Source organism: Podarcis melisellensis (genome assembly GCF_964234715.1).
Source record: "Podarcis melisellensis genome assembly, chromosome: 3".
NCBI classification, from domain to species: domain Eukaryota; kingdom Metazoa; phylum Chordata; class Lepidosauria; order Squamata; family Lacertidae; genus Podarcis; species Podarcis melisellensis.
This window is the reverse complement of record NC_138530.1, coordinates 18,790,724-18,814,419: the sequence shown is the minus strand read 5'-3', so window position 1 is coordinate 18,814,419 and position 23,696 is coordinate 18,790,724. Positions and strand designations below refer to the sequence as shown.

General features: G+C 50.5%; 2 protein-coding genes across 5 annotated transcripts in view; one reads left to right on the top strand and one right to left on the bottom strand.

Annotated features, from left to right (window-relative positions):
- LOC309365953 (cullin-9-like) overlaps window positions 1–5,502 on the top strand; it is a 38,524-nt gene extending 33,022 nt beyond the window's left edge. Inside the window, exons 25-30 of the mRNA XM_081904582.1 lie at window positions 528–762; window positions 898–1,072; window positions 1,468–1,613; window positions 2,383–2,488; window positions 2,836–3,032; window positions 3,120–5,502. Coding sequence (XP_081760708.1) covers window positions 528–762; window positions 898–1,072; window positions 1,468–1,613; window positions 2,383–2,488; window positions 2,836–3,032; window positions 3,120–3,404 — 1,144 coding nt within the window. The 3' untranslated portion in view covers window positions 3,405–5,502. The remainder of the gene's footprint in view (window positions 1–527; window positions 763–897; window positions 1,073–1,467; window positions 1,614–2,382; window positions 2,489–2,835; window positions 3,033–3,119) is intronic.
- Window positions 5,503–6,782: 1,280 nt separating this feature from the next.
- LOC309365624 (phosphofurin acidic cluster sorting protein 2-like) overlaps window positions 6,783–23,696 on the bottom strand; it is a 178,594-nt gene continuing 161,680 nt past the window's right edge. The window contains exons 14-26 of one of the 4 annotated variants that reach the window (XM_081903844.1): window positions 23,314–23,418; window positions 22,074–22,180; window positions 20,481–20,635; window positions 19,907–20,017; window positions 18,833–18,935; window positions 18,385–18,456; window positions 14,889–14,921; window positions 14,163–14,205; window positions 13,524–13,566; window positions 12,022–12,163; window positions 11,673–11,896; window positions 10,705–10,818; window positions 6,783–8,991 (exon numbers count right to left, since the gene is read on the bottom strand). In XM_081903844.1, the coding sequence (XP_081759970.1) occupies window positions 8,876–8,991; window positions 10,705–10,818; window positions 11,673–11,896; window positions 12,022–12,163; window positions 13,524–13,566; window positions 14,163–14,205; window positions 14,889–14,921; window positions 18,385–18,456; window positions 18,833–18,935; window positions 19,907–20,017; window positions 20,481–20,635; window positions 22,074–22,180; window positions 23,314–23,418 (1,368 nt within the window). In that variant the 3' untranslated portion in view covers window positions 6,783–8,875. The remainder of the gene's footprint in view (window positions 8,992–10,704; window positions 10,819–11,672; window positions 11,897–12,021; window positions 12,164–13,523; window positions 13,567–14,162; window positions 14,206–14,888; window positions 14,922–18,384; window positions 18,457–18,832; window positions 18,936–19,906; window positions 20,018–20,480; window positions 20,636–22,073; window positions 22,181–23,313; window positions 23,419–23,696) is intronic. The other 3 variants (XM_081903845.1, XM_081903846.1, XM_081903847.1) reach the window with 3 other exon arrangements.

Genomic DNA, 23,696 nt, shown 5'->3' with positions numbered 1-23,696 from the left:
ATCGTAGTGGGGAGGGGAGGGCCAGAACTCAGGGGAGAGAGCAGCTGCCGTACAGGCAGAAGGCCTTGGGTTCAGTCTCCAGGAAGGAGGGAGATATTCCTGCCTGAAGCCCTGGAGCCACTGCCAGTCAGTGTGGACAGTGCTGAGCTGGAGGGACCAAGGGACCAGGCGCAGTTCAAGGCAGCTTCCCATATTCCCAAGGAGCTGCTTATCACGTTGTTCTGGGAGACGGCGCAGGCGTCGGGCAGGAAGTGGTGCAGACTATTCCTGGCACTTCCGTAGGGAAGAAGGAATGGAGAGCGCCAGTTCAGCTGCTGGGTTCCTTCCTTCCTTCCTTCCTTCCTTCCTTCCTTCCTTCCTTCCTTCCTTCCTTCCTTCCTTCCCTCCCTCCCTCCCTCCCTCCCTCCCTCCCTCCCTCCCTCCCTCCCTCCCTCCTTCCGTGGGTCTCTTGTACGTGGGGCTGGCCCACCCTGCAGGAGAGACGAGGGGGGTCTGGGCTGATGGGTCTGCCCTCTCTGCTTGCGCAGGTACTACCTGGGAGACCGGCTCCTGTCGCAGGGCAAGACGTGGCTGGAGTGTGCGGTGGTGGAGCACATTGGGCTCTGCTTCCCCAACCGCTTCCCCCAGCAGATGCTGAAGAACCTGAGTGAGCTGGAGGAGCAGCAGCAGCAGTTCCACCTCTTCCAGCTGGAGCAGCTCGACAAGCACCTGCTGGAACTCGACCAGGATGGGAGCTGGGAGGCGGAGATGGAGGAAGGAGAGGTGAGAGGCGAAGGAGCCCCATCCCTGTGGACCACGCAGGAGGTCCTCTGCCCACAAGGCCTTTTCCTCCTCTGCTGACACTGCCTGGGGAGCCCCACTGTCCGCCAGAGCCACAAACCTCCTTTATTTCCCCAGATGGTGGAGGTGCAGCAGCTGTTCTCTCGGGAGGAAGAGGCCGAGGTGAAGGTGCTGGCGCTGTCTCCACGCTGCTGGACCATCTCCTCGTTCTGCTACCTGGAGGATCCTGCCCGGTTCTTCCCAGAATCCCTCAGTCAGCACCTGAGCAAGTTTGCTGACTTCTACACCCAGAGTGAGTGCCAGGCTGTTCTTGAGCCCAACATCCCTGCCTCCCTCAGGCTGAGTTTCTGGGGGGCAGGTGGACCCCACTTTTACCCAGGACTCTGAACTTGGAAATGAGAACCATCAAACTATCTATAAAGAAGTGATACAAACCTTCACGGGGAGCTGTGAGTCTTTAAACCATACTTTGAGAGAGGCAGCGTTAAGAGGTTCATAATCTTTGGAAAATCTGGCTAATCTACGGAACGTGGGACGAGACAATTTTTTAAAAAACAAGATTTGTGTTTTGTTCATGCTTCTCCAACCCCAGTATTGTGATCTCCTGTCCTTGAGCAGAGAGGCAGAGAGAGTGTTGCTCGTTTTGCTGCAGTATTTTTCCCTGACCGTTGCCCTTGTCTTTCCCAGGTCAGAGCCGCTTTGGGCTGGAGCACACCAAGCCGCGGCATTTGCAGTGGACGTGGCTGGGCCACGCGGAGCTGGAGTACCAGGGCTGCCTCCTGCACGTCTCCACCCTGCAGATGTACATCCTCCTCTGCTTCAACACCGCCGAGGTCTGAGACTCCCTTCATCCCCACTTGCTTGCCATCAGCCGGGCACCTTCCGTGACTCATAGGATGGCCTGCGTTTGTGTAAAACATGGGTTGCCAGTGTGATGCCTGCTAGCACAGGTGTGCTCAAGAGAGGCCTTCCTCTGCTTCTCCACTCACTGAAGTTTAGTTTGAGAGAAGCAATCTGTTGTCACCAACATCATTGGTTTAGGGGTGTACTTGGTTGCAAAGGGGTTTGTGTGTGTTGCCCATGACACATCCTCCAGTTTGCAGATCTGCCCACAGGTCCTGAAATGTTGGTAACCCTGTCTTGAAACAGCCCCACCGCCTGAATTTTGCACAGCAGAGTTTGAAAGCCCTACCAGAACCCCAGGCTTGGCTTAGCACCAAGCACAGTTCCTGTTTAACTAACTCCAGATGTGCTCTGTTGGACAATGCTTAGCTTGCCTTTCAGAAGTTGCAAAACCTTCTCATGATTATCCCCACATCCTGTGATTGCCGCTGTGGCAGAAACTAGCAGTTCAGCGACTCCTGCTGTGTGGATTTGTGCATGCACCCTGCAAATTTCCTATTTCCTGTGAGTGGCTGGGGCAACACAGCCAGATAGGCGGAGTATAAATATTAAAAATTATTGTTATTTTATATTTGCAAGTCCCCCCAATTCTTGAAGAAGGCACTAACTCAACCTGCTTCCATCACCATGACAGGTGTTCAAGAATTCCTCTGAGGCTGCCTTCGTTTACCTACATTTTCTTTTCCCTTTTGGCTCTAGGAGGTTTCTGTGGAAAGGCTCTTTCAAGCCACAAGTTTCTCCCCTGAGCTCCTCGATTGTGCGCTGAAACCTCTGATGACGAATGGGATCTTGACCCAGAGCCAGGGTAAATATGGAGATGGGTTCTTGAGTTTTCCCAGTGAGGTGGGTGGGATCCTGACTTCCAGCTACTTCCATGGAGCACTTGCTTTGCCCAAATCCTTTCAAAAACTACAGCCAAGCAGTGTTTCCCAAGCTAGGTCTCAAAAAGAGCCGGCTATGCTGGAAATCCGAGAAGTTCTGCCAGTCTGAAGTCCTTACGTCAGGGGTAGCCAATCTAGTGTCTTCTAGGTGTTCTGCACTACAGTTCTCACCAGCCCCTGCCAGCCTGGCTAAGGGATGACAGGAGTTGTAGTTCCCAACAGCTGGAAGGCGCAATCTTGTCTATGCCTGCCCTATGTCTTTTGGCTTCAGGTATCTTGAGGCTGAGTGAGGGGACACTGGCCCAAGCGCCCAGCCAGCGCCTGTGGCTGTTGCCCAAGCAGACCTACTTCGATGTGGAAGAGAACAAGGGCAGGGCTCTGGAGAGAAAGAGGAACACCATCTGCTGCCTCCTTCTCGAGATCCTGAAGGAGGAGAGAGAGCTGCACATCAACAGCCTGGTGTTCAGGGTACGAAATGCAGGGGTCTGGCCTTGCAGCGCAGTCCAGCTGGTAGCCAATACCAGAGACTAACCCACTCTTTCTGCCTCTTCCCAGGTGATAGATGCCTGCCAGAAACGGAAGCTGGGCTCAGTCCCAAAGTTCTCCAGCTTCTGCTGCAGCAGCGCTGACGTCCTGTCCTGCGTGCTCCACCTGCTAAACGAGGGCTCCATCCAGCGCCGGGAAGACCACCCACATCTCCTGCAGTGCGTCTCCACGGAGCCTCCTGCCCTGCCGGCACCAAGGAACCAGCCTCAAGTAGTCTTCCAGACTGTTGAGATAAAAAAAACACCCACTGCACCCTGCCCAGAAAAGAGACAGGCGTTCTCTACATTTAGGTAGAACTGGCTGCTGGCCGGCCGACACAGCGGCGCAGAATGCTGCCTTCCTGCGTGGGGCTTTTCGAGGCAACGGCGAGGAGGGCGACGGGTGTTTTTGCTCCACGGCGGACTCCGACTCCTCCTAATAGAGTGCAAGTTGCCTTTTCAGCAAAGAGCAAAGTGTGCATCGGTAACATTGTGGGCTGCGGTGGGCAGAGCTGGCTCCCTCCTGCAAGGAGAAAGTAGGAAAGTTTCCGCAAGCAGCTGCTTCCAGAAGGTGGATGTTTTTTATTCAAGCTAAGGGGCTGCCACTGCCTGGCTGCCGGCCTGCCGTAAGCCTCCCAGGCTAACAGCCGGCCTGTTATTTGGTGCAATAGGATGCAACAAAGACTGGTTGGTAAGCAACCACAGCCTTTCCTGAATGTCCAGAGTCGCTTGTGGTTGTATAACCCAGGCGACTTGGGAACCGTCTTCTCCAGATTGTATACTTGCCTTATTTTCCCCCGTGTCAAACTACCATGCAAACATGGCCCGATGGAAGGACTGCTTCCTTCCCCCTCACTGGGAACGTGATCTTTTGATTAATGTCTCTGGCCTTAGGGGAGGAGCATCGCTCATCCTTGCATGTTCGTTTGGCTGCTGGACAAAGCTAGCACCTCACTGAGCTGATATTCAGGCCACTTCTGGTCCATTTTTCTTTTTTGTAATCCTCAAATCCAGGGCTAGCCAACATGGTGTCCTCTAGATGATGTTGGGACTACCCACACCCGACAGCTGCAGCCAAGATAGCGACTCTTCAGGAGTTGTAGTCCATCGTCATCTAAAGTGCCTCCTGTTGGCTACATGTGCTCTGATTTCTTTAAGACATCCTTTCAGTCCATAAGACAGGACATCCGGCCTAGGCTTTATGTAGGAATCTAGTGCTGGTGTATTTATTTTTATTTATTTCTTATTTTTAATGTATTTTGTGTTCTTGTTTTATATTTTTTGTGTTGTGAACTGCCCTGGGATCTTTGGACGAAGGGTGGTATGCAAATGTAATAAATAATAATCACAATAATGATTGAGCCCCTCGCATTCTAGCCTGACAGTGAGGGCCATCGGGCAGAGGCTGAAGAGTGAACGGCCAACACCTTTCCCTTTGCAATGGATGAGTCAGCCTTTGATGGGTGCTGAAGCCCTTGCCAATGGCCAGACCTGGCCTGGGGTGGTCACTGCGAACCACGGTGCAGTAAATTAGCTGCTAAGGGCTGGCTGTTTCTTTAATCCTAAAAACGAGACCTAGAAGTTTGTACTCTCAGATGTAGCTTGTGAGCAAGTTTGTTTACATAAAAAGTGCACATGATTTGTGTAGTAGCTATAATGTCCACATCCCCAGTAGGTAATATGTGTATTTGTAGAGGTCTATAGGGACCTATAGCTGTCACTGAAGGAAGGGATGGTTGGAGACACTCAGTTTTTAAACATTACACATTGATATGGCTTGTGAGGATGGGCCATGTGGCCTTTGACCTTCTGTTAAGACTCCAGCCTTCCTCAGCTCCAGCCAGCATGATCAGGGGTCAAAAATAAACAGGATCTGTCATCTTCCCAAAATCAGGTACGTGAGGTGCTGGGCTTTGGGAAGGCGAGATGATGGCCAGAGTCCTCACACCTCCTCCCCAAAGCCTAGTTAGCACTTTCCCAGCTTTGGCAAGGAGGTGGGAGGGCTCTAGGATCCTGCCAGAGCTTCATGCCTCCATCCCAAAGCACAGCACTTTGCTTATCTAATTTTTGGGAAGCCAGTGTGAGGGCTTGGGGCTCATATCTTCACCTTGCTTCTCCCACACATCAGGGCAGTGTGCAGCCCACAGTTTCTGTGTCAAAGTACTCTTGGCGGCCCACTTGTTATGAAAAATTGGACTGCCCTGTTGGAGGGTCAAAAATGAGGTGCAAGACATCTCACTCACTGGTACTTCTGCATATTGTTTTACCTCCTATGCTTTCTGTTGCCTTGTTCAATGCAACGGCCAGCTGCTTTGTCATTTCATTCCCTTCTGAAGAAGTCCAAAACCTGCAATCCCATTAACTGCTAAACTCCAAATAATACTAATAACAATAAAACAAATTGGTTAAGAATCCATGGCCTGGTTTCCTTGAACTATCATGGGTCCAGCGGTATAACGTTAGCATGAACCGAGTTACTGTCTTTCTTGAAAGCAGCTGAATTCAGGCAGTGTGTTGTTTGGTAGAAATGTGATCGGGTACCTGGGTTGATGGACTTCAGCTTGCAACAAGGAAGGCAGGCGGTGGCACTCAGCACCTGAAAGGCAGTCTGAGCATCGCCATCTCATAGGTGCCCACACTGTAGCTGTTGTGCCTTCATGCAGCTGGACAGCTGGACTCCTTAACCAGCAACTTTGCACAAGTGTTTCAGCCATCTTTACACACCCATTCTCTCCGCCCACCATTTTTTTAATACCCTCCCATTGCCAAAGATTTCAGCAGATTACTACAGGATGTGGAACCACCGGTTCTTTAGACAAGGAAAAACTATCACAAAAGGCTTTATACTCTCAGGCCTGAATTTCTTTGGAAAGCAAACTTTCAACTGCTTAGGGATGGGTGGAACTGTGGAAGCCAATGCAGAGGCTTCTAGAGCTTGCTTGCACCCACACTGTGCCTTTTCTCCCTAAGATCAGCATGCTGGTAGACAGCGCTTAACTGTGCAGGCTGGGGTCAGGTTTAACAGGAGGCAGGAGGGGCTGCCAATAGTACAAGATGGACATTTATTCAAAGGCTGAGAGTGCCTCTCCTCTCGGAAGTACGCATGTGTGGCATGCTTTCGTTTCTAACCTGGTAACAACAGATAAGCCTGAGATACCAGAAAATGGTTTTCATTGCTGGCCTGCTGCCTTTGACACCAAAAGATCAATCCGTTATGAAGATCTGAATAGGGAAACATTTGGCGATATGGGTGACAAAGTGCACGCTGGTTGGAATTGATAGCTTTTAAAGAAGAGAGACAAGAAGAAAGAGTCTAGGAACAAGTCACCAACTTCTGATGTGCTGCAGAAGCTAGCCATAATTTCTGCTGCATTAACATTCACACACCAGGGATCTCTGTTTAGACCCTGCATTTGAGAGCTAAAAAGTTGCTCTGGCCTCATGCAAGGAGCTTGCAGTAGCCTGGTGCCTTTACATTTATGTTTTCTCAAAACCGGCAAGCTCTACAACCGCTTTCGAACCCCTCCCCCCGTGTTTGCTGCATGCTTGGCAGTGGGAGAGGCCAGTGTTTTCAAAAATGGCAAGCCCAGGTTCCCCCTTTGCTCAAAGAATTAGTCGACGTAGTTCTTTGACCTTTTACAAAACAAGCCAAAAATTCCAAGCCGACTCACAAATTGACCCGAAGCCTCGTCAGTCACAATGGTACCAGCATTAATTTATTAAAATTAATCCAGAAAGCAACCTTACATTAAGTTTAACAAAAATAGAATCTTGTAAAAAATGGGGTTAACCCACCATCCCTGCTCTCCTAACCTTGAGCAGCTGCGTCCGACGAGCAGGCGCAATACCACAGTTTAGGTCTCTTGAGTTCGGTAGGATACACTTTCAAGGCAGGGGAAGGTTGGTTTGGCAGTTCTAGTGACACAAGGAGCTCCAGGAAGGCAGGGAGGCCTGGGCCTTGGAGTCCACTTGGTTTTTGAGAAAAGGAGAGAGAAGGGAAGGGGTTGGGGGGGGGCACTGGCGGGTCTCGTCAGGGAAGAGGAGGGCAAAGAGGCACAAACAGCTGCCACGGGAAGGCTAGGCTCAGGACACCTTTGCTGCAGTTACTGGCTCTCTCGTTCTGGTGCTCGTGTTGGATTTTAGGATGTGTTCGTGTATATATTTGTGTCTGCGTGTCAGTCATTTTTAAAAGGAACTTGTTCCTCCTCGTACATCCTGTTCTGCAAGAGACCTGCCTCGCGAAGGTGCAACTCAGTCCAGCTTGCGGAGCTCAGGAGAGCGCTGCAATAAGTGCAGTGGCCGTCAATCGAGTGCATGGCATGTAAGCTGGCGCTCCATCGCAAGACAGCGCCTTGGCCAGAAAGCCTTCCCGGGGGCACAGGCCGCAGGGGCCTCTGGCCTGCCCTCCCTCAGCTGTGCGAGCAATTGCTCCCCCTCTTGCTCCACCTACCTAGCAGGGCCCAGCAATGCAGCAATGAAAGCACACACTGTTTCACCACAGCTGCAGTACATCCTGCACGAAGAGGGCCTTGCCCCACTGCAACTCTCTTTTTCTCTCGTCCTGCTTTCTCTGTACTCCTCCCCCGCTCCCCCCCAAATAAAAGCCCGAACAGATTGGTTAGTGAAGAAGCCCCTCAGCTTCCCCCTCCAGCCCCATACAACCTGTGCTGCTTTAGAAAGGCCCTTTCCCCCTTCCTATTCCACTGGAATGGCACTCATTTGAGTTTCTCTCGCCTTTTGCCCTGGAGGTCGGCCTACTGTGCTTTAAAGTGGCAAAGAACCAGCCGTTCTAGGATTCAGTCCCTTTGCTGCACCAGAGCAATCCCGCCGTCTATGGATCTGTATCGGGTCCCAGAGGCAAGTGCTGCCCTGGGCTCGGGCACTCCTGTGCCACCTCCCCCTTAAAAATGGGGGGAAGCAAACAGCAACGCAGCAGCTCCAGCCTTTTGTCTTGCCAACGTCTTGAACTACACAAAGCAGCTCATACCTGGACCATCTGCCTGCTGCAGAAACGAGTTGCCCTTTCCTTTCTGCCATCTCTGTACCACTTGCTTTCTATTCTCTCGTCTGGGCATCTCCTCAGGGCATGAGAAGCTGAGCAGTGCCAGGCCCACTCCAAGCAGAAGGGGCCAGGTATTTTTTAGGAGAGACTGGGAAAGCTACTTTGTGTTAAAAGATGACAAGGTACCCAAGATCCCAGGAGCCCTCTGTGCACTGGGGGCGGGCACTGCAGAGTGGCACTTGTGGGCAGAGGTCCAGCTTGCCCAGAATGCAAAGGGGTGAGCCTGGCTGAGCAAACCCCCTTTCTTGCCCATGGCAAGGCATGGGAGGGAACAGAGTCCCAGCTGCCCCAAGCTGCTGGCTGGTTGGGGAGCTGTGCAAGTTCCCCCCTGGCCTCTTTCATTCCTGGAACAAGGAAAACTGGCCCAACGGCCGAGTCTTCAAGAGTTCAGGCTGAGAAAGCTCCGTGAATGCGTGCAGGTGTGTGTGTGCCTTCCTTCCGTTTCCTAGGACCAAGTTCACGTTAAAAACTAAAACAAAAACAAAAAAAAACCTCATGGGTGAGACGTAAAGCAAATCGGGATGCTCCTTGCACAGAACAAATGGAGCCCAAGAGAGCCCTGGCCGGATCAGGGCTCCAGCCCTGGGCCATCAGGCAGTCCAGTCCAGTCCAGTCAGTCATCTTCGGCAGAAGCAAGGAGCTGGATTGTCCCTCCTCTGTTCAGCATGGCAGAGCCCAAGTCCTCCCCAAGGCTGTTGCCTCGGGCTGCTTCCTTTCCTTTATCCTCACGCGCTCTTTGTGTAGCCGAAGATGCCGATGGGGAAATGCTTGACGTGTGTCGGCCACTGTGCAGCCAGCTGGAAAAACTTCACATCGTTCCACTCGATGCCGTCAATACAAACTGCAGGAGAGGAGGCAAAAGAGAGGAAGGACATTCAGGCCAGGAGCAGGGAAGGTGTGGAAGCAAGCGTTCAGAAGGGAAGCTGAACTGAAGTTTCCAGGGAAGTGCGAGACACGAGGAAGAAGAAGAGTTTGGATTTGATATCCTGCTTTATCACTACCCTAAGGAGTCTCAAAGCGGCTAACATTCTCCTTTCCCTTCCTCCCCCACAACAAACACTCTGTGAGGTGAGTGGGGCTGAGAGACTTCAGAGAAGTGTGACTGGCCCAAGGTCACCCAGCAGCTGCATGTGGAGGAGCAGAGACGCGAACCCGGTTCCCCAGATTACGAGTCCACTGCTGCTAACCACTACACCACACTGGCTCTTGTATGCTGGTGGTGAAGGAGGAAATGTCATTCAAGTTAAGCCCAGAGGTTGCTAACTTAGGGCTTGCAGACACCATGGTGTAACAGACTGGTGGAGAATTCAGGCAATAATCCCACAGCCTGAATTGTGCCCGCAATCTCCGCTAACCTTCCTATAAGAACTTTCACCGTGGTGCCCCTGGAGGTCTTTTTCAGTGCCCCCAGGATGATCCATTAAGCCCCAGATTCCCATCTTCTACTTAAAAAGGGAGTAAGAAGTGTTTTTAGGATGTGCAATATGAAGCCAAATGCAAACACCATTCTGCCTATTGTTTGTGAGAATTTTGCTTGCCCTTTCAGCGTTGTACTTTGCCTCCTCTCTGCCCTTGGAAAAGTCTTATACACGTTTATGTGTGTGAGAGAAGAAGAGATGTACATGTGGTTTGCGTGTGAGAGAGATGGAGCATATGTATGTGTGGTCTGAAAAGGAGAGGTATGTGTGTGAGAGAGACACAAAGAAGTATGAGTGAATGTGTGGTCTGTGAGAGAGAGGGAGAAATGAGTGAGTGTGGACTGTGTGGTGAGGGTGAGTGTGGTATGGCCTTCTTGGTAGTGGCACCCTCCCTGTGGAACGCCCTCCCCTCAGATGTCAAGGAGATGAGCAACTATATAAGTTTTTGTGAACATAATCTGTTCCGGAAGTCCGTTCTTAAACTGAGGCGCGCTTTCCCTAATGAAGCCTCCCGCCGCTGGTGCCCTTTCACAGTTTGGATTCCATTCTGAGACCGAGGTAAAGTGCGCAAACCGGGAAAATGCTTCCAGTTTTGCAGAGTTCGTAAACCGAATAGTTCGTAAACAAGGCTGTTCTTAAATCTAGATACCATGTTGGAAGCCACCCAGAGTGAACCCAGTCAGATGGGAGGGGTACAAATAATAAATTATTACTATTATTAGCTACCTAGTAGATTTTCCCTGGTACTGGGGGGAAACTCCCCTTTTATTAAAACATCAACAGCATCTGAGTGTGAAATCGTTATTGTGTGATCTCCATAATCAGTACCAGGTTGGTAGATGAGGGCTAGAAGTAACAATGACTGTAATCTCTCTCTCTCTCTCTCTCTCTCTCTCTCTCTCTCTCTCTCTCTCTCTCTCTCTCTCATTTTGTCATATGCCACACACCCCACAGCAGCCACTTTGTGACTGGTGCCCACAGCACTTCCTCATCATTCAAAATGTGCCTGCTGGTCCAAATAGGTTGGCAAACACCCTGTTGTAGAGCACTGGCGGAGCCACAAGGCGAACCGAGCTCTGGCTAGGGCTATTCAGAAAAGGACAACAACTCAGCGGCCATAGAAAAGGCCCACTCACCACGGAGCATGGTGTTTTGGTGCTTGGCTGTGCAGATCAGGCGTGTGATCCCCTCAATTACTTGACTCTTCGGTTCCAAGTCCTTCTCTTTGTTTTTCTTAGTCAGGAACATGACTGCCGAAAGATAACCATTTGAGATTCAACTGATGTCCACACAGGGAAATCCAACGTTGAGCAAGCACCAGAAAAGTTTCATGCCCCTTTCCACAGCGCATGCCAAGAGTCTGCCCATGAGAACTAGAAGCACAGTTCCCAAACTTTCCCCCCTGCCCCACAGACCACTTGAAAATTGCTGAGGGTTTTGCCAGCCCACTCACCCATGTTTCGGCCTGAGGCGGAAGCTATGATGCATTATGATTCTCAATTGTGTTTTCACTGCTTCTTTTGTTTCTTTCATATTGCATTTCCTTGTATTACATTTTGAAATCCGTGAAATTTAAACCATAATAAAATGAAGTGCAATGTAAAAAATAAGAAAAGCAATTACAATGCAATTAAAATGTAATACAGTGGTACCTCGGGTTAAGAACTTAATTCGTTCTGGAGTTCCGTTCTTAACCTGAAACTGTTCTTAACCTGAGGTACCGCTTTAGCTAATGGGGCCTCCTGCTGCCGCTGCGCCACCAGAACACGATTTCTGTTCTCATCCTGAAGCAAAGTTCTTAACCCGAGGTACTATTTCTGGGTTAACGGAGTCTGTAACCTGAAGCGCCTGTAACCCGAGGTACCACTGTATGCATTGTATGGAACGTTCTGTTTCCCATCTTCAACCACAAATCCACTGGCACGTCTTGGCCCACCTAAATGGGATCTCTGGTAATTCAGGGACCACTGTTTGGACTAGAAGACTCTTGGGCCAGTAGGAAACCAATCAATGTCAACAGTAAAATAATAGCAACAAATAAACCAGCAGGCTGAGCTGGTATAGGCAGACAACAAAGAGCTGTGATGCTTCTGGGGAAGATTACCTTTCTTATTCTTCTCCTTGGTGACCACAGTCATGGCCATGGTGTTGGGGGCGATCAGCTCCCCAGGGCCAGGGATGCGGCTGACCTGCAGGGAGCGGAAATTGCTCTTCAGGGTGTTTTTGATGCCCGTCTCCCGCTTCTCGGCCTCTTTCCTCTTCTCTGGACCTTGCGCTGTCCAGTAATCGACCTGCAGGCCCATCACCTCCACGCCAGGACTCAGGTTGCTGGAAGGAAGAGGGGAAATAGAAGCTGCAACCAAAATGGACCCCGAGCCAAGCTAGGTGAGCAGTAGAACCACATGGCATAGCTCAGGTTCTGAGGGGGACAGAGGTGGAAGCGCGCCACTTACCCAGCTCCCGAGAGCCCGCTGCTGACCGATGGGGAGGGCGGAGGGGTACCCACCACCTCCTTGGTATAGGGGACGCCTCCACCAGATGGAGACGACGAGCTGAGCAGCGAAGTGGTGCAGATGGTCACATCGTCAGAATCAACTAAGGAAAGGGGGGAAATGGCCATATTATACCAGGGAGATGGTGGCTGATTTCAGGACCTGGGTGGCATTTTAACATCCATCCAATTCAGAGTGCTTCCAGATGACCTGTTTCTTGAGCACAAAGTTTGGGGGAAGCTTAGACGGCTGTCTTAGATGTTTACTATGGTCTTGGTCCAGTATATCTAAAGGAGCGTCTCCACCCCCATTGTTCTGCCCAGACGCTGAGGTCCAGCACCGAGGGCCTTCTGGCGTTCCCTCATTGCGAGAAGCCAAGTTACAGAGAACCAGGCAGAGGGCCTTCTTGGTAGTGGCACCCGCCCTGTGGAATGCCCTCCCACCAGATGTCAAAGAGAACAACAACTGCCAGACTTTTAGAAGACATCTGAAGGCAGCCCTGTTTAGGGAAGCTTTTAATGTTTGATGCATTACTGTATTTTAATATTTTGTTGGAAGCCGCCCAGAGTGGCTGGGGAAGCCCAGGCAGATGGGCGGGGTATAAATATTATTATTATTATTATTATTATTATTATTATTATTATTATTATTATTATTATTATTATTATTATTTGTTCTGCTTTGTCTGCAGGAAGGTTAGGTGATGTTGCATCAATCAAATGCCACTCCACCCTTCCCAATGGCTTCCCCCATCATTCGTCTTCTTGCAAAAAAGTCTCGATTCTGCAGGCATGTGTTTCTATTGCGCAATAGCAACCTTACAGCCTGCACAATCTTAATTTTCTGGCCTGTGACTGAATCCCGCCTGGAAATAGTGACACCTGGAAGCACCCTCGTTCCTTGTGTGTTTTACATCTTTTATATAACCTGCTCTCCCAAAGCTGGGATTTACAGCCTTGCACCAAAAACACCTTGGGGAGCTTACTGTTGTTAGACACAGCTTAGCCTAGTCAATAATAATAATAATAATAATAATAATAATAATAATAATAATAATAATAATAATTGTACCCTGCCCATCTGACTGGGTTGCCCCATCCACTCTGGGCAGCTTCCAACAGATATAAGAACACAATAAAACACCAAACATTAAAAGATCCAGTTATTACATAAGACCATCTAGCCTAGCATCCTGTTCTCACAGTGGACACCCAGATGCCCATGGGGCACCCACAAGCGAGATATGACCACAAGAGTCCTCTCCCCTCCTGCGGTTTCCAGAAACTGCTATTAGAAGCATTGTTGCCTCTAACTGTGGAGACTGAGCCCAGCCACCAGATCCCACCAGCAATCTGGAGGAGGTTCTGAGCCAGGTCCTTGCAAGATGCAGGCTGGGTGGGAGACCAGAGCCAGGCTGTCTTGGCCGTAGCCTCTGGGCACCTGGCTCAGTGCCTTTTTCTCACCTGAGGTGTTGAAGGACTGCTCCACAAGGCCCACCTTCACCACCTGCCAGGGAACAAGGAGAAAAGCCTCAGTCAGTACCCAAAGACTTGCTGAGAGCCAACTTTCTATGCCAAGGAGCGGCTAACACAGCCTTTGTTGTGCTGGCAGGGGATGATGGGAGTTGTAGTCCCAAATGTCTGGAAGGTGCCAGATCAGCAAAGGTTGAACCAACACCTCACAAGACTGACTGTGGCTTCCTGCCAAACTACCTCCTCTCTTGGGGAAGGTGAAAGGAAGAAGAAGAAGAAGAGGAGGAGGAGGAGTTTGGATTTGATATCCCGCTTTATCACTACCCTAGGGAGTCTCAAAGCGGCTAACATTCTCCTTTTCCCTTCCTCCCCCACAACAAACACTCTGTGAGGTGAGTGGGGCTGAGAGACTTCAGAGAAGTGTGACTGGCCCAAGGTCACCCAGCAGCTGCAGGTGGAGGAGCGGGGAAGCGAACCTGGTTCACCAGATTACGAGTCCACTGCTCTTAACCCCTACACCACACTGGCTCTCTTAACATTAACTTGCAAGATAAGTTATACGGGTGCTGTCAAGGAGAAGGACAAGGGCTTTCCTGAGTGGTCTAGCGGCCCCCCAACAACAGCACTCACCCCGACAAACGGCACAAACTTCTGGCAGGAATCCTCGTCAGGGCTGTGAAATGGAGCAGAGGCAATTAAAAGCTGCAAACCCGCCCCCCCCCTCCTGGAAAGAATCCTTGGCCTGGAAAGGCAGCTGCGGAGAAGGGGGTAGCTCATGCAGCCAGCAGGGCCTCCCATCATCCTTTGCTCACCATCCTCCTGAGCTGCCAAGGGACATGGCCCCCACCCCACCTTCATCCAGCCTATTTTGTCCCTGTCCTTGTTGACTTGTCTCGTCAGTGCGCAGCCTCCCCCCGCCCCACCCCCAGCCAGCAAAGAGTTATAAACAAGCAGCCGTTCTGAGAGAGCCAAAGCGATGTTGTCTCATCTTTAGGATGGGACGGGGGGCGAGGGAAGCAGGACAGACTCCTCTGCCTTACGCAGCAAAGCAACCCCACCCCCGGCCTCCCCAAATGCTGAGCACAGGATCACACGGCGTAGGGAAGGTTGCAGGAGGGAAGGAGGAAGACGAGGAGCACAGGGACAGATGCACTTAAGAGGCTCAGGAGGAAGTGGGGGGTTTTCCTTCCCTCCCCAACATGCAACCAGGAACAGGCAGCAGCCCTTGTCCCACACAAGGCAGAAGACGGGGGTCAGGAGAAAGGAGGCAGGAGTCAGCTCTGTTCCTGGACAAAGAGGAGACGGACAGACACTGGGGAAGAAGGGCAACACTGCAGCAAGCCACAGTTCCAATACCTGATATAAAAATCAAAATAGAGGCTTCTTTTCCTTGAATGCCAAAACAAACAAGAAACAAAAAAGACCAAGAAGAGGGAGAGGCGTAAAAAACTGCTGGAACGTAAGCGGTCACTAAGATGACGGGCGCCGGGAGGTGACCCAAACACACACACAGAAGTGGTGTCCGTCTGAATGGCAGCTTTGGGGAGGAGAGGGGTCCAGAAGCTTCTTCTGGCTGAATCTGAGCAGCCACTTTGCGGAGCTCCAGGTTCTGAGCTTGTGAACGGAGTCAGAAGTAGGGGAAGGGGGATGTCTCCCTGAAGACACACCTGTTCACCCTGGCCTTGGGACACCTGTAATGTTTGTGTTTTGGGGCCCAGCCTATTTATAGGATCATAGAACTGCAGAGGGCGAAGGGACCTAGTCCGACCACCTGCAAAGCAGGAATCTCAACTAGGTCAGACATGGCGGGTGATGGAGACAAAGGAATGCAACCGTTGGGCTAGAAAATGGCCCCCACCCCCTGGGTTTATGCCTTGCCCTTTGCTGGTATCAGTACAGATAAGGGGTGGCCTATACAACCGCACAACAGGAAACAAATCCAATAGTAAACAAACAGCTATCCCTGTGATTGCCATCTGTTTCGATTGTTTTTAATGCTCCACTTGGCAGCCACACTGAGCCTGCTGGTGATTAAATGAATTTAACCACAATCATCATAAAAATGTAGAATTGTCATTTGGCTCCAGATCTTTTTTTGGGAGGGGGGACTGGGACATCACCTCTTTACCCTGGCTTTTCAGGTGCATGTTTTTAGGACCCACCTTTTTTGTATGATTGTAAGTTGCTTTGAAGTGTTTTTCACATTTTTTAATACTGCTAACCCACTGTAGGATTCTAGGATGGAGGGTGGGTAATTTCATCATCATCATCATCACCATCCTCATCCCCCACCCCCCATTAAAGACCCACATCCTTCTGGCCCCAGCCCATTTGCCTGCGCCCTATTCTCTCTGGGTCCAAACTGCACAGTGACCCCAAAGAAGAGGGAGGCTCTTGCTTAGTTAGAGGGAAGAGGGAGGGCCAGGGTGGGGTGGGGTGGGTCTCCTGCAGAGGGGCCAAAAAGAGAAAAGAGGTGGTGGAGGGGAGTCAGCTGCATGAAGAGAAAGGAAGGCAAAACTTGATTGGCCAGCCCAAAACATCTGCAGAGAATCAGACTGGGAAAGACTGTCTTCATACCTGCTGGTGAACCATCTTTGTTTACAGAATCATTCCAGTTCATCCAATAGTCTAAACGGAATTGATTGGGATGGTTCTGTAAAACCTGGCACTGGACTACTGGCTGGGCACCTGATTGGCAGAGGCTGCTGTCAGTACACATCATGTCTTACAGCACCAGAGGGGTTCTGCCTCTCTTCCATCCTTGGCCAACGGCCCCTTGCTGAGGCACGGGCAGATACTGAGCTGGGCCCACTCCTGGCGCCAGGCCTGGCAGGCACCGTTGGGTTTTGTTGGGAGCTGCCCAGAGAGGCTGGGGCAACCCAGCCAGATGGGCGGCATATAAATAACAAAATTATTATTATTATTATTATTATTATTATTATTATTGGGTTTGTTTGGGGATTTTATGACACAGTCTTACTCAGATGCCCTGGCAGACCTGCACTCTCCCGTGTAGATGACAACAGCACGCCCAGAGTGCTCTCCACCTGATCTTGGGATTTAGTAGGCTGATGCTAGAGCTGATGCCACAGTTTTCACGCTTTTGAAGAGCATTTTCTGCATCTCTCACACACAGCTTCTGGAACACCCCGGCCCCCACCACCCAAATTAATTGCCCTAAAGCTGCTACACTTTGCAGTGGGTTCCAGAATACGTACTCTGCTCGACACCAGCATTGCCCAACCTTGGATCCCCAGATGTTGTTGGACTCTGATTCCCATCAGCTCTAGCCAGCATGGCCAACAGTCAGGGATGATGGGAGTTGGAGTCCAACTACAGGGTGGGGAAGGTGGATCTACCCTGTAACTGGGACTCTGGCTGAGGCTGATGGCATTTGAAGTTCTACAGCAATGGAGGTTACCAGCTTGGCAAAGGACTGAAAACTACATGTAGGCTAGTTGCCAGTGGAGTAGTAAATCATCTATTTCAGAGGTTAGGAACCTGCGGCCTTTCTGATGTTGCTGGACCACAACTGACATTGCCTGGGACTGATGGGAATATGACACAGCTGCAGGGCCATTGGGCTAGCCCAGAGCGCAGTGGGGATAGGCTAGCCCAGAGCTTTCAGGTCACCATGGATGAACTCCTCTTAAGTCGACCACTGCAGACTCTTCCCCTCCCTAACCCAACGCAAAGCAACCTCTCGCCCCAGCCTCGGTTTTCCGACAGCGGCATCGAGTTGCACAACCACAAGCTTGCGCTAACTATGTGAAGCACCTGGGCACATTGTGTGGCAGCCCGTGGCAAGCTAGCTGCACACATGCACTGCTGTGACGCATCGTTACACCTCCGGCATCCGCTGCTGCAGATGTCTGAAAAGGAACATCAAAAGCCAAACCCTGCACAAAGCGAAGCTCTGCAGTCTGCACACAAAATATTGTGCCAAATTCTGCATGTGGTGGTCGCTGCAGTTGGCCACCCTTGCTGTAGGGCCTGTTCTGATGCCAAGAATGTGATCGCATCGAGGAAGCATCACCAAACAACTAATGAAGCGTAATGAAGTGTAAATGGTCCAGTAGAAATCTACCACTAATACACTATTATTGCATCAATGACATGTTGCCCACGCCTGCAAAAAAACCCCCAGCTCCATGAGCTTCATTGTCCATATTTTGCCAAGTCGAAGGTCTAACTTAAAGGTAAAGGTAAAGGGACCCCTGACCATTAGGTCCAGTCGTGGCCGACTCTGGGGTTGCAGCGCTCATCTCGCTTTATTGCCCGAGGGAGCCAGCGTACAGCTTCTGTGTCATGTGGCCAGCATGACTAAGCCGCTTCTGGCGAACCAGAGCAGCACACGGAAACGCCGTTTACCTTCCCACCTATTTATCTACTTGCACTTTGACGTGCTTTCAAACTGCTAGGTTGGCAGGAGCAGGGACCGAGCAATGGGAGCTAACCCCGTCGCGGGGATTCGAACCGCCAACCTTCTGATCGGCAAGTCCTAGGCTCTGTGGTTTTACCCACAGTGCCACCCGCATCCAAGGTCTAACTTAGTGGCAAGTAAAACTACTGTAAGTGGTGAGTTGGAGGTGGAGATGCAGAGCTCAGAAGCCAATGCCCATTTTGCTTCCACTTGAAGGCAATGCTCCAAGACTCTGAAATGAGTTTGAAGGACACCCCACCACCACCCCCAGTTTGAAGGATATGAGGTTCCCCTGTGCCCAAAACTCACAGGCTTCCCTGCCTGGCTGGGGCGTGGTGACACCCATCCCAGGACAAGTCCCAGCCCAAAGCACAGCCCCTAACCCTGCAGAAGCTCCCGCGGGGAGTGCAGCAAGCCAGCCGTACGTACTGTGTGCCAATCCCCGATGGCTGTAGGGGCAAGCAGAGAACAGCAGGGCTTGAAGTACCCCACACACCTGAACTGCGGGGGGAGGAAGCACAGAAACAGTACTTGCAATTCCCAAAAACCACTGCCTTCCTCCTGGCCCCTGGGAGAAGGGTTTCTTCTCTGCCCCATGACAGAAGAGCTGCCTGTTCCTTCTGCTCTCCACCCTACTGGGCTTCAGGAGCTGGTTCAGAGACACTGGAGCCATCCAGGAGCCAGGGAAAAGCCGGCAACAAAGAGTGGGACTCTCTATGTAGCTTCTGCACCACTGCCCAACCCAGCACATTATCCCTTGGGAATCCAAGGGAAGCAATCCTGGCCCCATGTGGTGTAGAAGGTGGGTCTAAGTAGCTCCTTCGTTTGCCCATGGTGTGTGTTTGTTTGTGTGTATGAAAGGAAGATGGCCTCTTACCTCTTCTGCTTGTAGGTCAACATGGCCTCGGAAATGGGCAACTGGTGGGACACATTGGCGCCAGTGATGAACTGGACGACCCGACCAGGGACATCTACTGTATCTGGAAGGAGGTGAGTGGAAGAGTTAGATGAGGCAGAACATCCTCAAGGAACAAGGCCCCTGCCCCGTCCCGCCCCGTCCCACCGTGCTCCTCCCCAGCTGGAGACAGGCCTGCTTTGCCCTATATTGAAAGATTTTGGCAGAAGGTAACTGAAACTACCAACAGAACTGTACGGAACAACCTTACATTTACAGAGCAAAACATCCTCTTGAATTATATAATCAGCACATGGAACCTTAAAGGTAAAGGGACCCCTGACCGTTAGGTCCAATCATGACTGACTCTGGGGTTGCGATGCTCATCTTGCTTTACTGGCCGAGGGAGCCGGCATACAGCTTCCGGGTCATGTGGCCAGTATGACTAAGCCGCTTCTGGAGAACCAGAGCAGCGCATAGAAACACCGTTTACCTTCCCACCGGAGCGGTACCTATTTATCTACTTGCACTTTGACATGCTTTCGAATTGTTAGTTTGGCAGGAGCAGGGACCGAGCAATGGGAGCTCACCCTGTCGCAGGGATTCGAACCGCCGACCTTCTGATCAGCAAGTCCTAGGCTCTGTGGTTTAACCTTGCAAACCCTACAAAAGGACAATACGAGTAGACTCTCCATGCCCTTACCACAGCAAAAAGACTGAAAAATAAAAATATGGCTCCCTTCTACAATTGGATTGAAGAAGTATACAAACTCGCAACATATGAACAACTTGCATATAAACACAGACTTGCCATGGAAAAATTCCATGATATTTGGAATCCATTCTTACAAATACTGTTATAGGTTAAGATCTGGTGAAGTGCAATAACAACTTCGTAAAATATGCAATTTTGGGTCCCCCCCCCCTTTATTTCCCCTTCTACGCGGGTTCTATTTCTCTTTCTCTCTCTTTTATCTACATCTCACATATAATTATGTACTTTTTGGATTTTCAGTAAAGATGTTGTCTTTAAAAAGTCCTGCTTGGACTATTTACCTGAACTAGGGGGCTCAATTCTGCTAAAGAGCTCTCTCCAGGCTGCATCCAGGAACAAGGTGCTGTACCTGTTGTCCACAGAGCCAAGGTACTTGGCCACGGGGTGAGAGCCTGCGAATGACACAGAGGAAAAAGAAGCATTTTGTGGAATAAATAAATACCTCTTAAGGCAGCCCTGTTCAGGGAAGTTTTTAATGTGTGACATCTTAGTGTATTTTTTGTCTTTGTGGTAGCCGCCTAGGGTGGCTGGGGAAACCCAGCCAGATGGGTGGGGTACAAATAATACATTATTATTATTATTATTATTATTATTATTATTATTATTATTATTATTATTATTATTATGCTGGAAAAAGCAAGGAGAGCAAAACTTGCACCGCCTTAGGAATCTGTGACAAAGGGCAAAATCCTGTTTCGCCTGGTTTGCCTCCACTATTTCCAGCCCATCTTTTTCTTTTTCGAGTTGGAGAGGCCAAAGGGTCGTTCCCACAGGTCAACCACGGCGGACATCTTAGCAGGGAAGACACAGCAGCCTTCCAGGACAGCCACCCCCCCTCCATGACAAAGCTCTTACCCAACGGCACCACGAGGAAACGGAGATAGTTGAGCCAGTCCGGGGTCTTGCCGGCTAGCTGCTCCACAAAGAAGCGCAGGACGATGCTCAGGTAGCTCTGGTCCCCTGCGACGGCCACTTTCACTGGGGGAGGCATGTGGGAATTACAGTTACAGCTGCCGGAGGAAGAGAGATGCTGAGAGATTCACAAAGAAGCAGCCCCCCGGAAAGAGCACAGCCAAACTACTGACCCCACCCCTGGCCCCTCACTACTCCACTGCCATCGCAAAGCCTAGAATCTACCACCCTTTGGACAAAACCAGGCGAGTGGGAAGGAGGGGGGAGAGAGAAAGAGGGAAAGGGGTGGCAGAAGAAAGAGGGGGTGGCAGAAAGAGAGTGAAAGAGGGAGGGAGAAGGGGTGGCAGAGAGAGAAACACTGGTGCCCTGCCCAGGGTTGTATCGGTCTCTGCTCACTACCTGGAATGAATGACTAACATCCTGACCTAACAGCTGCAGAAAACATCAGCACACCAATCCTTGTATTTACCAGAAAAGCTTATATTATCGCAGGAACCAGACTTCACACAGACACCAACATCTCTTTCAAGGTGCATTTCTTATCCAGAAACTACAGAGATAAAGATGCAGTCTTCCCCAAACTAAGACTTCATTCTCTTTACTTCAAACCAGTAAACACATAGTTCAAAGGACTTCTGAACTACGTTACTCAGGAAACTCCCTCTTCACAAACGATAAACTCCATATTTTCATTGGCTGGCCAGCTCACAGCTTCAATGGGATCCCCTCTTTGCTCCTCAAGGACCTCAAGGATCAATCCTATAGTTTGCTGAACCACGGTGAGTGAAGCTGTCCCCTTGCCAAGAACAGGGATCTGAAGAGAAGAGCTTAGCACTTGCAGGAAGCTCAGATCTCTGTTCTGTGCCTTTGAGTTCCGTTTGCTTCAAGATCAGGTTTTTCTGCACTTACTTTCCAGGTTCTGGAGGGTGATCAGACCCTCTCTTTACAGGTTTCAAGGTGTGGGTGTCTAATGGTTGCTGCCCACACATGGATGCTCGGGTTGCGAACGTGATCCGTGTGGGAATCACGTTCGCAACCCGCAGCACCATGTGCACACACGTGCAGGTTACAATTTGGCGCTTCTGCACATGCACAAAGAGTGATTTAGTGCTTGTGCGCATGCACGACCGTCAAAAACCAGAAGAAGCCCGTTCTGGTACTTCTGGGGTTTGGTGCCTCCGTAACCCGAAAAAATGCAACCTGTAACCCGAGGTATGACTGTATTCTCATTTTATTTCCGTGTAGCAAACCAATCTTTTCCTACATCCTGGCATGACACGTTCTTTATCAGGGTTAAAGGCACACAGGCGCAGGTACTAACTCAACACAGAAGATTCCAATCTTCCTAGAGACCTGCATGTTGAGTTCATGTGTGTGGTGCGCAAGCCTGAGGGTTCAGATGCACACCTCCTAGCAACTTGGGTGGCTGCAACCTCTGCATACATAAACCCCCAAAGTCCTTTCTTTGGGGTCCACCTGAAAAGCCAACATGAGGCCCTCAGACCCTGGTTTGTTGCTCCCGCCGGCAATACTCACTATCTCTGGATGCGAGAGACGATGGTGTTGAAAGCGGCCTGCACATCCGCCATGGAGCAGGTGGAGACAATGGGCTGCTTGTGCTCTTGCAGCTGGTCGCACAGATACTGTTGAGAGGAAACCAGGAATAGGAGGCAGGAATGGGATGAAGAAGAAATGCAAACACTTTGCAAAATAATTTGGCGGGGAGGTACCAGAGCCCTCCCCCAAATCCAGGAGTCGCCAACATGGTGCCCTCTAGAATGTTGAATTTCAAGCCATCACCCCCAGTCAGCATGGCCAACAGGGACGATGGGAGTTTTAAATCCAGCAAGATCTAGAGGAGCCACAGGTTGGTTTCATTTATCTGTTGGCTTGATTTGGGAATCATTAGCATTTCTAAGGTTCCCCATTCTGGCTTTAGACCCAGGTTACTTGAAGGAGTATCTGTGCTCATATGAACCTAACTGAGCCTGGAGAGGCTTTTACCCACACTTTAAAAATCCGCTCTGGAAACAAACATGTAGCTTTCTGGTAGGTAGTGCTTCCAGCTGAGGGTTTTTAATGTTGTAAGAGGGTGGTTCAAATATTGCAAATGGGTCATTGGCAACAGTTTTTTTTAAAAAAAAATTATTTAACAGTGGGTTTTTCTTGGAAAATTAAATTGGAGGAGGGATAGGGATACTAATTATATTGCAGGGATGCAGCATTTTTAATATATTTTTTTGCATGCATGAGGAGTGTTCACCCCACAATAAATACCCATCTGGAAGCACCCAGAGAGCTCAGGGCCTCTGCTCCAGATCACTTGGGCTTGGGTTGTTTCTTCCAGCTTGTTCAGATGAACTCCTTTCTCTCAAGCCGGGGAGTTTCCTTGAGCTGGGCCCTTGCTCAGGAGCCTCCAGCAGCATTTGCAAAGCTCTGGCTTAATATCCAAATAATAATAGAGGATGACATTTTATGGGGGATCTGAAAACTCACTGAAAAGGGCTGTGGCTCAGGGGTAGAACACATGCCTTTGCCTAGAAGAGGCTGGGAGAACCCCCTGCCTGAAACCCCGAAGAGCTGCTTCCAGTGTGCGTATTGCTAGACTCCGACTCCCATCATTCCTGACCACTGGCCCTGCTGACTGGGGCTGATGGGAGCTGGAGTCCAACAAGCACCCGAAGGGCATCCAGCTGGGAAAGGCTGACTTTAGAGGCATGCAAGATGCAGTAAGATGGTACCAAGGCTTCCCTGCCCATCCCCAGAGCTCCCTTACCTGGCCTTGCCACTCGGCTATGTTCACCAGGATAATGCTCTCAGGCAGCTGCTCATCCGAGACCAGGATCTGGTTGAGCTGATCATACACAGACTTTCGGGGCACCTGCAATAGCACAACAGAGGAGCATTCACAGACTGCCATGAAACCCACAGCCACCCTTGGGCTGGCTATGCAAACACCTAGAGGATGGCAAAGGCAGGTAAGACCTAGTGGCGCCAGCAGTGGCTGGTATCCATTGGGACTGGCCAAGGAGACTACCAGCAGGTGGCGCCACAGCCAATGATAGACAGAATCACTTCCTGATTGGTTGTTAAGGACGATGGGGTAGTTTCCCTTTCCCGCTAATGGACCAACCTTCACTGCTTGGCCCATTTCTGATG